The sequence below is a fragment of the Salvelinus sp. IW2-2015 genome, linkage group LG7 (genome assembly GCF_002910315.2).
Source record: "Salvelinus sp. IW2-2015 linkage group LG7, ASM291031v2, whole genome shotgun sequence".
NCBI classification, from domain to species: Eukaryota; Metazoa; Chordata; class Actinopteri; order Salmoniformes; family Salmonidae; genus Salvelinus; species Salvelinus sp. IW2-2015.
In genome coordinates, this window is record NC_036847.1 from 15459621 (window position 1) to 15474464 (window position 14844).

Below are 14844 nucleotides of genomic sequence, written 5' to 3' on the forward strand. Positions count from 1 at the left end.
ATATATATATATATATATATATATATATATATATATATATATATATATATATAAAATAGGCCTTAATTTATTTCAAAAACCCTCTCTTTACACATTGGACTCAGGCCAAGTTCCCGCCAGAGGGCGCTATTATGCCTGATGACGTTTGTCCTCTGACGTCCAAACATAATCTGCCCAGCTGCTGATACACTCCAGGGTTGCCCAGCTGCTGATACACTCCAGGGTTGGGGTCAGTTCTGAATAGAGTTGCGAATTGCTCTTGAATTTCAATTCAATTTGAATTGGCCACACCCAACAGAAAGCAGAATTTGAATTGAATTTGAATTAAAGGAAGTATAATTTAATTAAATGAAATTCAAATGATTTATTTATTCTACACATCACTATACAAATGTTTATTTTGACATCATGTATGGCTCCCAATGCCATGTAGCATATGGTTGAAACGTGTCATTTTTAAAACTCATCCTCCTAAAACAATTTTAAATAATTACACGTGTGTTGTCTATAATAATTCATCCTTCCTTTAATGTTTTAAATATCAGAAACATAAATACATTTCTCAGAATGCATTAGCTCAAACACTGCAGTATGAAACGGAACAATCCAATGACAATGTCAATTTCATGACAATGAAAGTCAAACTATTATTTCAAATGGTATGAGTATTCTTTGCATTAATAAGTGGCAGATCCATTTGATAAAATATGTGTCAAATTAATGAGACTTTAATGTCTCAGTTGAATTGGTTTGAATTGCTTTTAATTCAATTCTAGTTCCTTCAATTAAAATGATGCTTCCTGTGGGTTGTGGCCAATTCAAATTCAATTCAAATTCAAGGATTAATTTCAGAAATTCCGAATTGACGCCACCCCTAATACATTCGTGTCCCCCCGTACCACTTCGTAGATCCTTCATTCTGGATGCAACGGTATCGGTTTCCTCTTTAACTAGATTTAATGGCATGCCGACCCTTAAGAGAGTCCACTGTCCCTCCACAGCCTAAGTCCAGACCTCCTGGCCGATACTCCCTGCTCAGGGAACATGCCCTCTCCCTTGGCCTGGGTGTCCAGGTTTTCCACCTGACCTCCACTTTTCCTCCACAGCCCAAGTCCAGACCTCCACACCTTGCCACGCCATCACCCCTCTCCCCGGGCATCACCCACCACCCCGTCCATAGGCATCCCTGTTACATGCAATCCGTTACTACCCAACCCTGGGTATGAGTCTGAAATGGGGAATTGTACGTTTGGGTACACCTTCTTTCCATGGTTATACCTAATGTTCTCCTGTGTCCTTATTTCTCTTGGTTAGCCTACTGTCTGCAAATGCTGTTACATTGTAAATACATAGCAATTAAAAAGACATGTTTCACTTTGCATCAAATTGCTTGATCCTGGGTAGATACATTATAATTACAAGTGTATCCTTTGCAACAGCATCGTAGTAATATAACATTTGATTCAATGATTCCTTTGGGACAGGTTATAACATGGCATGGTGTGCCTTGTTTAAGGGTTGTTACATGGTCCTAGTCTATTAGGATACACATATCAACAACATAGCTAGCTGTTTTTTTTGTTATACTTTCCCTTGTAGTTACATGTAACAATGTCACATTTTGTTTGGAGTTATTAACATGGTAATTCACAGGTGACTTTGAAATGTGTAATTACAATACATAAGTTTGCAAAAACATGAAATAGATCATGAGTAATCACACATGTAGAATACCCTTCAGCAAGTGGACTTGTAATCACACCAGTTAACTGGCCTTCCATAGCTCTTCGGAGACTAAGTCATTGGTACATTTTTATTTATAAGGCCATACTGAGACAGTTCTCATTCGCGTACCTACATTGTCCAGCAGACTAAGGCCAATGATCACCTACAGTGTCTTCAGATAGTATTCATACCCCTTGAATTCCTCCACATTTTGTTATGTTAAAGCCTGAATTCAAAATTGATTAAATATATTTTCTTGTCACCCATCTACGCACAATACCCCATAATGACAGTGAAAACATGTTTTTAGAATTTTTTGCAGTATTACTTTAGTGCCTTGTTGCAAACAGGATGCATGTTTAGGAATATTTTTTTTCTGTACAGGCTTCCTTTTCATTCTGTCAATTAAGTTAGTATTGTGGAGTAACTACAATGTTGATTCAGCCTCATTTCTCTATCACAGCCATTACTGTTTTAAAGTCACCATTGGCCTCATTGTGAAATCCCTGAGCGGATTCCTTCCTCTCTGGCAACTGTATTTATGTAGTGACTTGTGTTGATACACCATCCAAAGTGTAATTAAGAACTTCACCATGGGCCTCCCGAGTGGCGCAGCAGTTTAAGGCAGGGTTTGGCCGGACAGAATGTCCTCGTCTAGCGTCTAGCAATGTCCTCGTCTAGCGATTCCTTGTGGCGGGCCAGGTGCATGCATGATGACTTCGGTCACCTGCTGTACTGTATTTCCTCCGACACATTGGTGCGGCTGGCTTCCGGGTTAAGCAAGCGGTTGTTAAGAAGCAGTGCGGCTTGGGAGTGTCGTGTTTCGGAGGATGCGTGGCTCTTGACCTTCACCTCTTCCGAGTCCGTACAGTTGCAGCGATGGGACAAGACTAACTACCAAAGGGATATTCAATGTCTGCTTTTTATTTGTATTTTTTTAAACTTATCTACCAATAGGTATTGGAAAACCTCCCTGGTATTGTGGTTGAATCGGTGTTTGAAATTCACTGCTCGACTGACCGATCTTACAGATAACTGTATGTGTGAGGTACAGAGATGAGGCAGTCATTCAAAAATCATGTTAAACACTATTATTGCACACAGAGTGAGTCCATGCAACTTATTATGTGACTCGTTAAGCAAATGTTTACTCCTGAACTTATTTATGCTTGCCATAACAAAGGGGTTGAATGCTTATTGACTCAAGACATTATCTTTTCATTTTTTATTAATTAGTAAAAATTCAGAAAAACATAATTAGACTTTGACATTATGAGGTATTGTATGTAGGCCAGTGACAAAACAAATCTCTATTCAATCCATTCTAAATTCAGGCTGTAACACAACAAAATCAGTAAAAAGTCAAGGGGTGCGACTACTTTATGAAAGCACTGTATGCTCACAGAACTACATCTCTTTGATGGTGCCTAAGGCCGGCACAGACCAAGGTGAAAAAAGCGTTCCAGTACCCTGCCCTCTACTTTGAAGGAGCTACAAAAGGACTTAAAATGACAGGAGCTCCTTAACTGATATTAAAGCCAGGGTAAAATCTATGGTGGAAAATGGTTTAGGGGGCTGTCAATGTTTTGACCCCTAGATGAACCACTTCTGCCAAAACTAATGTGCCTGTTCAATGTGTAAACTGACATTTTTAAACTGTAGTGCTTGTGTTTTATGTTGTAAATGTTTGAAACTTTGCTTGCTGATTTTTTTTGTCCAGGTCTCTCTTGCAAAATAGGTTTGTAATCTCAATGAGACTAACCTACCAGGAATTCAGCGGAAAATGTATTTAAACTAAGAAATATGTTCCCAGGTATCCCCACAAATAAAGAGACATATGTAATCGTGTCTCAATGTAATGAAGGTATAAAATGATTGTTATTGTCAAATACAAATCGGATTTGGGCTTACTTGTTGTCAATTTGAATTCGACAAATGATTATAAATTAGGTTTCGGCCCCCTTACCATCCATTCCGACAAAAATTGGTTTGCAGCGGAATCTAGTTGCTTACCCCTGGTGTAAAGTAAAAAGGATAACCCATGCTGACTGGTAAGGCATTCCGGATTAATTCTAGATATGCATTCAGTGATGGGAATTTTTTTTCCCGGAAACATGTACAGTGGGGAGAACAAGTATTTGATACACTGCCGATTTTGCAGGTTTTCCTACTTACAAAGCATGTGGAGGTCTGTAATTTTTATCATAGGTACACTTCAACTGTGAGAGACGGAATCCAGAAAATCACATTGTATGATTTTTAAGTAATTAATTTGCATTTTATTGCATGACATAAGTATTTGATACATCAGAAAAGCAGAACTTAATATTTGGTACAGAAACCTTTGTTTGCAATTACAGAGATCATACGTTCCTGTAGTTCTTGACCAGGTTTGCACTGCAGCAGGGATTTTGGCCCACTCCTCCATACAGACCTTCTCCAGATCCTTCAGTTTCGGGGCTGTCGCTGGGCAATACGGACTTTCAGCTCCCTCCAAGAGTTTCTATTGGGTTCAGGTCTGGAGACTGGCTAGGCCACTCCAGGACCTTGAGATGCTTCTTACGGAGCCACTCCTTAGTTGCCCTGGCTGTGTGTTTCGGGTTGTTGTCATGCTGGAAGACCCAGCCACGACCCATCTTCAATGCTCTTACTGAGGGAAGGAGGTTGTTGGCCAAGATCTCGCGATACATGGCCCATCCATCCTCCCCTCAATACGGTGAAGTCGCCCTGTCCCCTTTGCAGAAAAGCATCCCCAAAGAATGATGTCCACCTCATGCTTCACGGTTGGGATGGTGTTCTTGGGGTTGTCCTCATACTTCTTCTTCCTCCAAACACGGCGAGTGGAGTTTAGACCAAAAAGCTCTATTTTTGTCTCATCAGACCACATGACCTTCTCCCATTCCTCCTCTGGATCATCCAGATGGTCATTGGCAAACTTCAGACAGGCCTGGACATGCGCTGGCTTGAGCAGGGGGACTTTGCGAGCGCTGCAGGATTTTAATCCATGACGGCGTAGTGTGTTACTAATGGTTTTCTTTGAGACTGTGGTCCCAGCTCTCTTCAGGTCATTGACCAGGTCCTGCAGTGTAGTTCTGGGCTGATCCCTCACCTTCCTCATGATCATTGATGCCCCACGAGGTGAGATCTTGCATGGAGCCCCAGACCGAGGGTGATTGACCGTCATCTTGAACTTCTWCCATTTTCTAATAATTGCGCCAACATTTGTTGCCTTCTCACCAAGCTGCTTGCCTATTGTCCTGTAGCCCATCCCAGCCTTGTGCAGGTCTACAATTTTATCCCTTATGTCCTTACACAGCTCTCTGGTCTTGGCCATTGTGGAGAGGTTGGAGTCTGTTTGATTGAGTTTGTGGACAGGTGTCTTTTATACAGGTAACGAGTTCAAACAGGTGAAGTTAATACAGGTAATGAGAGGAGAACAGGAGGGCTTCTTAAAGAAAAACTAACAGGTCCGTGAGAGCCGGAATTCTTACTGGTTGGTAGGTTTTCAAATACTTATGTCATGCAATAAAATGCAAATTAATTACTTAAAAATCATACAATGTGATTTTCTGGATTTTTGTTTTAGATTCCGTCTCTCACAGTTGAAGTGTACCTATGATAAAAATTACAGACCTCTACATGCTTTGTAAGTAGGAAAACCTGCAAAATCGGCAGTGTATCAAATACTTGTTCTCCCCACTGTAAATCATAGAGCTGGTAAATATTTTGCGGGGTACCAGGATATAGTGTTCAGTGATGGGAGACCATTATGTATTGGTCGACCGAGCGAAGAGGCTATGCTGGTACGTGCTGTCACTGTCCATTTCAACTGTTACCACCAATGCAGTTGTGACAAAATTAACCTGTTGCATGGAGAGTGTAGTAAAAATCACCTGGGCACTGAAGAAATCTGATTGGCATGTCCAGATACAGGTCACGTGGCTAGGTATTGGATATAGTAGCACATATGAATGTGGTCCAAATCAGAACTGAAAAGATGTGACTCCATGTGGTTTTTAGCTGTTCACACCATTCTAAAGAAGATTAAACTGTGTCACAGGAGAATTATTTTGTTGTTGAATTGGGTCAATTTTAGCTGCAGTGTAAAGACAGCTTTAGTGTTGTATTGTAAGCAACAAAGGCAAATAATTCACAACAGAGGTTTCTATCATCAACTGTGCTTTAATGTAAAAAGAACAAGAAACAATAGTATTAACTTTTCTAAGTACGACCAGTTAAACAGTGTATTTCTTTTGTTAGTAGCTAAATATTTTCTATTTATATCATGAGTAATATTTGAACTAAAAGCTGCTTGGTTGCATAGTTTAAATGCTTGGCTGATCTTCTCTTGAAGATGACAACTCTTTATTTCCTGTTATAAATTAATCTCAACCAGTTACATGTGTTCCACCTGGCAAGCATGGCTAGTTCCGAGGACCAGAGTCAGAGTAAGTCAAAATTATTTTAAAACATCCGACAAGTAGAAACCATAAAGTAAGTGCATTATCCAGAGGCACATTGCCACAGTGAAATGTGTACTCTGTGTCAGTCTTATCTGAACAAGTGCTGTATACAGTGCCTTCGGAAAGTATTCAGACCCCTTGACTTTTCCACATTTAGTTACAGCCTTATTCTAAAATACATTCAATAGTTTTTTCCCCCTCATCAATCTACACACAATACCCCATAATGACAAGGCAAAAACTGGTTTGAAGAACTGAAATATTACATTTACATAAGTATTCAGACCCTTTACTCAGTCCTTTGTTGAAGCACCTTTGGCAGTGATTACAGCCTCGAGTCTTATTGGGTATGACACTACAAGCTTGGCACACCTGTATTTGGAGAGTTTCTCCTATTCTTCTCTGCAGATCCTCTCAAGCTATGTCAAGTTGGATGGGGAGCATCCTTGCACAGCTATTTTCAGGTCTCTCCAGAGATGTTAGATCTGGTTCAAGTCCGGGCTCTGGCAAGGCCACTCAAGGACATTCAGAGACTTTTCCCAAAGCCACTCCTGTGTTGTCTTGGCTGTGTGCTAAGGGTCATTGTCCTGTTGGAAGGTGAACCTTCGCCCCAGTCTGAGGACCTGAGTGCTCTGGAGCAGGTTTTCATCAAGGATCTCTCTGTACTTTGCTTCGTTCATCTTTGCCTACATCCTGACTAGTCTCCCAGTCTCTGCGGCTGAAAAACATCGCCACAGCATGATGCCGCCACCACCACGCTTCACAGTAGGGGTGGTGCCAGGTTTCCTCCAAACGTGACGCTTGGCATTCTGGCCAAAGAGTTCAATATTGGTTTCATCAGACCAGAGAATCTTTAGGTGCCTTTTGGCAAACTCCAAGAGGGCTGTCATGCGTCTCTACTAAGGAGTAGCTTCCGTCTGACCACTCTACCATAAAGGCCTGCTTGGTAGAGTGCTGCAGAGATGGGAGAAACTTCCAGAAGGACAACCATCTCCACAGAGGAACTCCGGAGCTCTATCAGAGTGACCATTGGGTTCTTGGTCAACTCCCTGACCAAGGCCCTTCTCACACGATTTCTCAGTTTGGCCAGGAGGCCAGCTCAAATTGATAAAAAACTGTTTTTGCTTTGTCATTATGGGGCATTGAGTGTAGATTTATGTCTATTTTAGAATAAGGCTGTAATGTAACAAAATGTGGAAAAAGTCAAGGTGTCTGAATACTTTCCGAAGGCACTGTATATAATAAAGTGCATTTGCATTTGCATTTGAAAACATGCACTCCAATACTAATAGGTGTGCTCTGTTAAAATAAATGTGTATGAATTAATAAAAAACCTGGCTTCCACCACAGTCACAGATAACCATGACGTGTTTCTCTATTAGCTGAGTGCTCCAATAACATGTTATTCATATATACCAGATCTGTCTTTTTCTGAACACTACTGCTGCCTCTCAGTTCTGATGATGTTTTTGACCTCATGGCCAAATTATTTATTGGAACTTATGAGAGCAACCAGTAAATGCTCCTTGTTAAATGAGCTCAAATAAAGTGCACCATGCTATGCTCACACTCCTTGGGCACAGTCAGTTTGTAGCTATGGCAGACCAACTTATAGTTTTGCCCCTCGTTGTTGTCCCAGTGCTCTTTCCCAGACACTTTGTATCGGACAGCAAATTCCAAAGCAGCTCCAGGTAGCAGGAAGGGAGGAACAGGCAGGTGGAAACGAAAGGTGTCACAATTGAGCTGCTCCTGCGTTCCATCCCAGGACTTGCAGGTGGTGGATACCCAGGAGGCCTTGGTTTCTGAGCTGCACCTCCATCCTGTGAAAGAATAGCGCACGCTCACCTCTTTCTCAAAATGGAGGTTGAGGACCTGAGTGATCCCGATGATGCCCAGGTCAAAGCACAAAACCCTCTCCAGACAGACTCTCTGCTGGCGCAGGCGGCTGAAGAATTCAGGTCGATCACCGGGTTGCTGAGGGAACACCGGCTTCAGATACGGCAGCGAGATTTCCAAGTTCTTCCCCCCAGCCAGCTCTGCACCCATCAAAAGCCTGAAGGAGACATGTTGTGGCACAAAGGGATCCTCCCCGGTTTTGAAAACCTTAACGTCCTCTAGGTCCAGGCCCAGACAGTCTACAAAACGCACCCCAACATTACGAGTGTGCCTCTTCCACTCTGTGGAGGAAGATAGAGATCGTGCACGTCTTCGGATAATGGGTTTGGGCATGGGCTCACACGAAAGGCCTCGACTAAACCCCAGTTCCCTGGGTGCAGAGGCTCTTGGGTTGGGTGGGCGGATTGGAACACGCTTCCTTTCCACGTCAGCTTTTGATCTGAGCATTTCATTCAGATTGATAGTGAGGTTGGTTCCGGAGGCATTCTTTGAGGCCTTAGGCAGTTCACTATTACATGAGGGAATTCTCTCCTTCCCAATAGTCCAATCCATGCTGTTAATTAAAGAGGTCCTTCACACCTTATAAAAAAAGGGAAGGAAAAAGTTATGGGTGCATAATCTCAAATCTGGTGAGTTTTGCAATGTAAAAACACATTCAGGGCATTTAATAAATAAAAAATMATCCCGTGTTATCTACATTCTTCACCATATGCTTTTGAACAGTGAAACTTCACATTTAGTCTCTGTGTCAGTATTGTACTGGATAGTACCATGGGAATTTGGTGTCGCGTTGACGTGCTAGTCAGAAATAGGAAACTCTGAAATATCCAACTTGCTAACTGGTTGAATGCGACACGTGTACAACCAGTTATCAAGTGGAAATGTCTGAGTTTCTCATTCCGGCGAGCACGTGAACGCGGCACAAACAGCACACACACTGCTCGCTTTTTATTTTTCAAATTGGCAGGCATTATGCATACTCAATCATGAAAATGATAAAGCAATATATACCCATTTAGCTAAAGAAATTGCAAACATGGTATTGATTTATCATTTGCCCATCTGCACATTTTCTCCGAGATTAAACATTTAATCTCAACACAGTTCTGTTTCCAAAACTAAAACCTGTAATAAACAGAGTGGACTACGTTTTGTAGACTTTACCCTTTGCCAAAGTTTGGGAAAATGTTGTTTAGGAGTGCAAGGGCGAATTGAGTTATTGCACACGCACACTTCACAGAGTAGGTGTTCRCTAACAAAAATACGCAATTATATTCTAGAAAGGTTAGATATAAAACATCTTTGGCTATATGTTTCCAGAGACTTCCAGTCATTGTGCTAACGCTAGTTAGCGATGGCTCGCAAAACTACCTTCAACTTCCCTCAAACTGCATGCAGAGACATTAAAATGGTAGACCTATCCATGAGTTCATCTGACTATAGGTAAGTAGAAAAAGGGCTTAATTGCCAACATTTCACACTATCCCTTTAACTATTAAAATGGGTGGACTAGATGGGCCTACCTAAAGCGCTTTTATTTCTAAATGGCAAAACAGATGTATGAAAATACGCTGAAAGAGAAGGTGACATTATGCACTGCCGCCTCATATTCATCATTTGATCTCAAATCCAAAATGGTAGCATCGACCCATCAAGACAAGATATTAGCTTCACTGTCCAAATACATATTGTATAACATGCACAAAAAAGAGCCAGTGTAAAACAAACAATTAATGGTGTGACTAGTCTGGGCTACAGAACATGTGACTTTATATAGCATAAATACAGTCCCCAAAATTCCTGTGTGTGTGGGGGGAGGGGGGGGGGGGGGGTTGCGTGATTCAGCATTGAAATAGAATGAACAGAATGGACTTCCCCAGTCAAGTCAATGATGTCATAATGGGTGGACTGGCAGCCATAGAGTGGTGAGGAGGAGGAAAGCAACTTCCCCATTCATTTTCTGTATTCACTCAATGTTTTAAGCTTTGTTTTACTATTGACAGTTACAGCTGATTAGTTGATTGTATATCGATTTGCTCTCCTTAAATGTAAGTCATCTGATTTATTAGCTACAGTCTCTGAATTGTTTAATCAAACTTTTCACTGCCAGCTCCTGATATCAGAGCATAAAAACTACAAACTGTCTCCTGAATTAGCCTGTGCACCCATGTAGCAGTGTGATGTTGTTCCCCTAGATTATGCACCAAATTGCACACAAGGACCAATTCAAATAGGGCAGGTCAAGAGGGGATGTTAATAATTTGATAATAATAATAATTCAGTGTATTTTTTATTTAATTACAGCTGCATAGCTAATGTTTTTCTTTGGTGTACAAACACTTTTTCATATCAATATTGTACATACATGTGATTGTAAAAGTTTTGTATATTTTGGTTTGGCCCATCGCGGGTTATCTGTATTTCCGTACCCCTTGTTGTTCTCTTTTGCCTGACCTTCGGCTAGCAAGGTGCCTGAGAGCTGTCTCTTATACACATCTAGATGTGTATAAGAGACAGGAGGAAAGCAACTTCCCCATTCATTTTCTGTATTCACTCAATGTTTTAAGCTTTGTTTTACTATTGACAGTTAGAGCCTGTCTCTTATACACATCTAGATGTGTATAAGAGACAGGTACATATACTGCCTACTAGTGCATGTACAGTGCATTCAGAAAGTATTCAGACCCCTTCACTTTTTCCACGTTACAGCCTTATTCTAAAATGGATTCAATCGTCCCCACCCCCCCCCTCAATCTACACACAATACCATATAATGACAAAATAAACAGCTTTTTTACATTTTTGCACATTTATTAAAAATAAAAGTCAGAAATATCACATTTACATAAGAATTCAGACCCTTTACTCAGTCCTTTGTCGAAGCTCCTTTGGCAGCGATTACAGCCTCAAGTCTTCTTGGGTATGACGCTACAAGCTTGACACACCTGTATTTGGGGATTTCTCAAATTCTTCTCTGCAGATCCTCTCAAGTTCTGTCAGGTTGGATGGTGAGCATCAATGCACAGCTATTTCCAGGTCTCTCCAGAGATGCTCGACTGGGTTCAAGTCCGGGCTCTGGCTGGGCCACTCAAGGACATTCAGAGACTTGTCCCAAAGCCACTCCTGCATTTTATTGGCTGTGTGCTTAGGGTTGTTGTCCTGTTGGAAGGTGAACCTTCGCCCCAGTCTGAGGTCCTGATGCTGCCACCACGCTTCACCGTAGGGATGGTGCCATGTTTCCTCCAGACGTGACGCTTGGCATTCAGGCCAAAGAGTTCAATCTTGTTTTCATTAGACCAAAGAATCTTGTTTTGGAAAACTCCAAGCGGGCTGTCATGTGACTTTTACTGAAGAGGGGATTCCGTCTGGCCACTACCACAAAGGCCTGATTGGCGGAGTGCTGCAGAGATGGTTGTCCTTCAGGAAGGTTCTCCCATCTCCACAGAGGAACTCTGGAGCTCTGTCAGAGTGACCATCGAGTTCTTGGTCATCTCCCTGACCAACGCCCTTGACAGAATCCTGTCTCAGCACTCTACGGACAATTCCTTCGACCTCAAGGCTTGGTTTTTGCTCTGACATGCACTTTCAACTGTGGGACCTTATATAGACAGGTGTGTGCCTTTCCAAATCATGTCCAATCAATTGAATTTACAACAGGTGGACTCCAATCAAGTTGTTGAAACATCTCAAGGAGGATCAATGAATAGAGGATGCACCTGAGCTCAATTTCGAGTCTCAGAGCAAAGGGTCTGAATACTTATGTAAACAACGTATTTATTTTAATACATTTGCACACAAAAGAATTATCCTGTTTTTGCTTTGTCATTATGGGGTATTATTGTGTATAGATTGATGAGGATAAGAAATAAAAGTAATCAATTTTAAAATCAATTTTAGGCTGTAACGTAACAAAATGTGGAAAAAGTAAAGGGGTTTGAATACTTTCCGAATGCACTGTATGGTCAACTTCAGCTAACCATCCTAAAATATAATTTGAAATTAGGCGTTTTTGGTGTAACTGTAATGTTATAGGCCTACTATGTTATTATATTCGGTTCTGTTATGTAAAATGCAAATGAATCATTGTGATCTTGCAAGAGATTGATTCAGCTTTGATCTAACTTTACTAAACAAGCACCATTGTGAGAAGTGATACTTTTCTATTTGTAATAATAAGAAGTGATGAGTATGACTATTGCGTAGGCAACAGATCTTGATGAGATGTCATTTTAAGCGATTGGAGCGCCCTTTGTGGACCTGAAAGGACAGCGCCAGAATCGCGCAATGACGTTAAAGAAGTTGAACCAACTTGTGGTGCTGAAGGATAGCTCTACCATTCGCCCAGTTCAGGAACAAACAACAATCATTTGCAGTAGGCCTACAGCCTAATAGGCCTACGACTACATGGTACATCTATTTGTAGGCTATAGCCTAATGTAAATACAAATAGCTTACTATCATTGCACTGTTTATGAGGATAGCTTTATTGCGAGTAAGCATTTTGTGTAGCTTACACACTGTATCATAAATCAATTTTGATTAGCTTGAACAGATGGATACAATATACCCTACTACAGGATAAAAGAAAACAGGTGAACTATCCATTCATAGAATTTAGTTGCATAGATTAAACATGCTATCAAATCAATTGACCAAGTAGTAAACATAAATCCTTACTACAGGGGCCTCCCAAGTAGCGCAGCGGTCTAAGGCAAGGCGTCACTACAAATCCCAGTTCGATCCCAGACTGTGTCACAACCCGCCATGACCGGGAGTCCCATGGGGCAGCTCACAATTGGCCCAGTGTTGTCCGGTAGCACTACACCCCTGGTCATGACTGGATCTAAATATCTGTCGTAAAACGACAGTGGCGAAGGATATCAATAGTATTTAATGCGGATCAAAGTTCCGTTTTAAGATTCATTGGGGTAAAGTTAACTGGACGCTTCTGACTGATCTTGGAACTGTGACAACGGGCAGCCTCTCCCCGCTTGTTTGATCGGAGACAAAATATCCACAGGGAAGCCTTATCAACCCAACCTTCAGTATGCTATCCTGTATATCAGTTTTTCGCATGAGACAAACGCTTGTACAATATGGCCGAGCCTAACCAAACCACAGACCGAACATTGTCCCACGCAATCAGCTGGCAAATTTGACAAACACTTCCAGCTGATTGCAAGGAAACGTGCTTCGGTTGACTACCTTCGGTTACATTAAGCTATTGTTTACATATTGTTCATCACGCGCATTACATCAGGAGATTGAAAATACAAGTGACAGAACCTACCACCGCAGCAAAAAGTCAGGTAAATTACACTTTCTCCTTCTCCTACTGTCAAAAGAACCAACAGCACTGACAACGGTAAATCTAATTTTATCCAACATTCTGGAACATTCTGGCTTGTAGAGTCTTACATATTTTTTAGGCAGACTTCTTTCAGACTGAATATCCCTGGGTTAACCATGGCAAGAGTCTGATGTTTTGGAAATGTTGTACCCTTTACCTTTTTCAAACGGACTATTGTCACAGATAGAACAATGAGACAGATATTTCACCGGATGTACACATGTGGAGCATCCGCTTGGAATTTCCACTCACTACCAAATATGGAAGTGAGAGGAAGCCTAGTAGCCAGCAGTGGGAGAAGATGGAAGGAGATGGATTTCTCATCGATTAAACATTTGATCTCAATACAGCTTTCTGTTCCCAAAACTAGAATCTGTTTTAAACAGAGTGGATTAAGTATTTTAGACTTTAACATTTGCAAAAATAAAATCGCGTGCAAAGGCGAATTGCGTTATTGCACACGCGCGCTTCACAGATTGTGCGTTCCCTAACGGAAATATGCAGACGTCTGCTAGAACAGGCAAATAGGATCTCGCTGGCTCTGCCCACCTCCTTGCTTGTTCTGCCCACTATGACTCATTTGTTTCTATTGGAAACGAGAGGCTGTGGTCTGTCTTGGTTTAGTTATAAAAATCTTTGCTGTCGTATGTTTTTTAAATCAGACTTTATTAACATAATCTACAAATCACCTTACACCATAATGACTCATTATTATTTGTAGATCAGTCAGTCACACTCTACCCATGATACAACACGGTTTTGTTGCTCTCAAACACAGCCTCGGTCTTTATAGTGCGACTTCACTTTCAGACAGAAAGGAAGACTTGGCGTCTTTCTACAGTCTATGGCGTATCCTCTCGAGTCAGGAAATACATATTATATTCTTATGTTGATCACTTGAAATGGTTGGCTTATTCAATAAAAACGAATGAACAAATCACAACAGCTCACCATTTGTACGAAGTATGTAGTGATTGTCAAGTAGGCTATATTTTGTAGGTTGAAGCCGAAGACTGATCCTCCATTTACTAGCAGCCTATATATTTCGTAGTTGGCCATTCGCGTGCGTGTGATTACGCGGACTCGCACAACATGTGGGTAAATACTCATGTAGCCAACACACAGTAGGCCTATCCCGGATGCAAAACTCACAATGTGTAGATCATCGAAGATGCGCCCACATACTTTAATTTTGCCATGCCAATGACAGACCTGATTTTATCAGGTTGTCTGTCTTACGGGAAATGCAGTGGTTGAGCTCATGATAGTAATATTTGTCAGCGTTTTAGTGTGCATTTAAGTTAACATAAATGTACCTACTGAACCTGAAACACATTTAAACGTCTGTATGGTTAAGGATTAAATACAGAAAACAATACAGCATGTGTGTGTTTAAAGCGTCAGTTGTAA

The 14844-nt window shown here is 41.3% G+C and overlaps 1 protein-coding gene across 2 annotated transcripts; it reads right to left on the reverse strand.

Annotated features, from left to right (window-relative positions):
- Nucleotides 1–5887: 5887 nt before the first annotated feature.
- On the reverse strand, nucleotides 5888–14549 carry ppp1r3da (protein phosphatase 1, regulatory subunit 3Da). 2 transcript variants are annotated; one of them, XM_023991122.2, is made up of 2 exons: nucleotides 14386–14549; nucleotides 5888–8663 (listed from the first exon to the last, which is right to left on the reverse strand). In XM_023991122.2, the coding sequence occupies exon 2, from the start codon at nucleotides 8634–8636 to the stop codon at nucleotides 7728–7730; it is 909 nt and encodes a 302-aa protein (XP_023846890.1). In that variant the 5' UTR covers nucleotides 8637–8663; nucleotides 14386–14549; the 3' UTR covers nucleotides 5888–7727. The 2 variants fall into 2 exon arrangements, with proteins under 2 accessions (XP_023846890.1, XP_023846891.1); XM_023991123.2 differs by lacking the exon at nucleotides 14386–14549 and adding an exon at nucleotides 13503–14332.
- Between the last annotated feature and the right edge of the window lie 295 nt (nucleotides 14550–14844).

Excerpts from the sequence above, each read along its gene's own strand:
- ppp1r3da (XM_023991122.2), bottom strand. The coding sequence starts at position 8,636 with ATGGATTGGACTATTGGGAAGGAGAGAATTCCCTCATGTAATAGTGAA.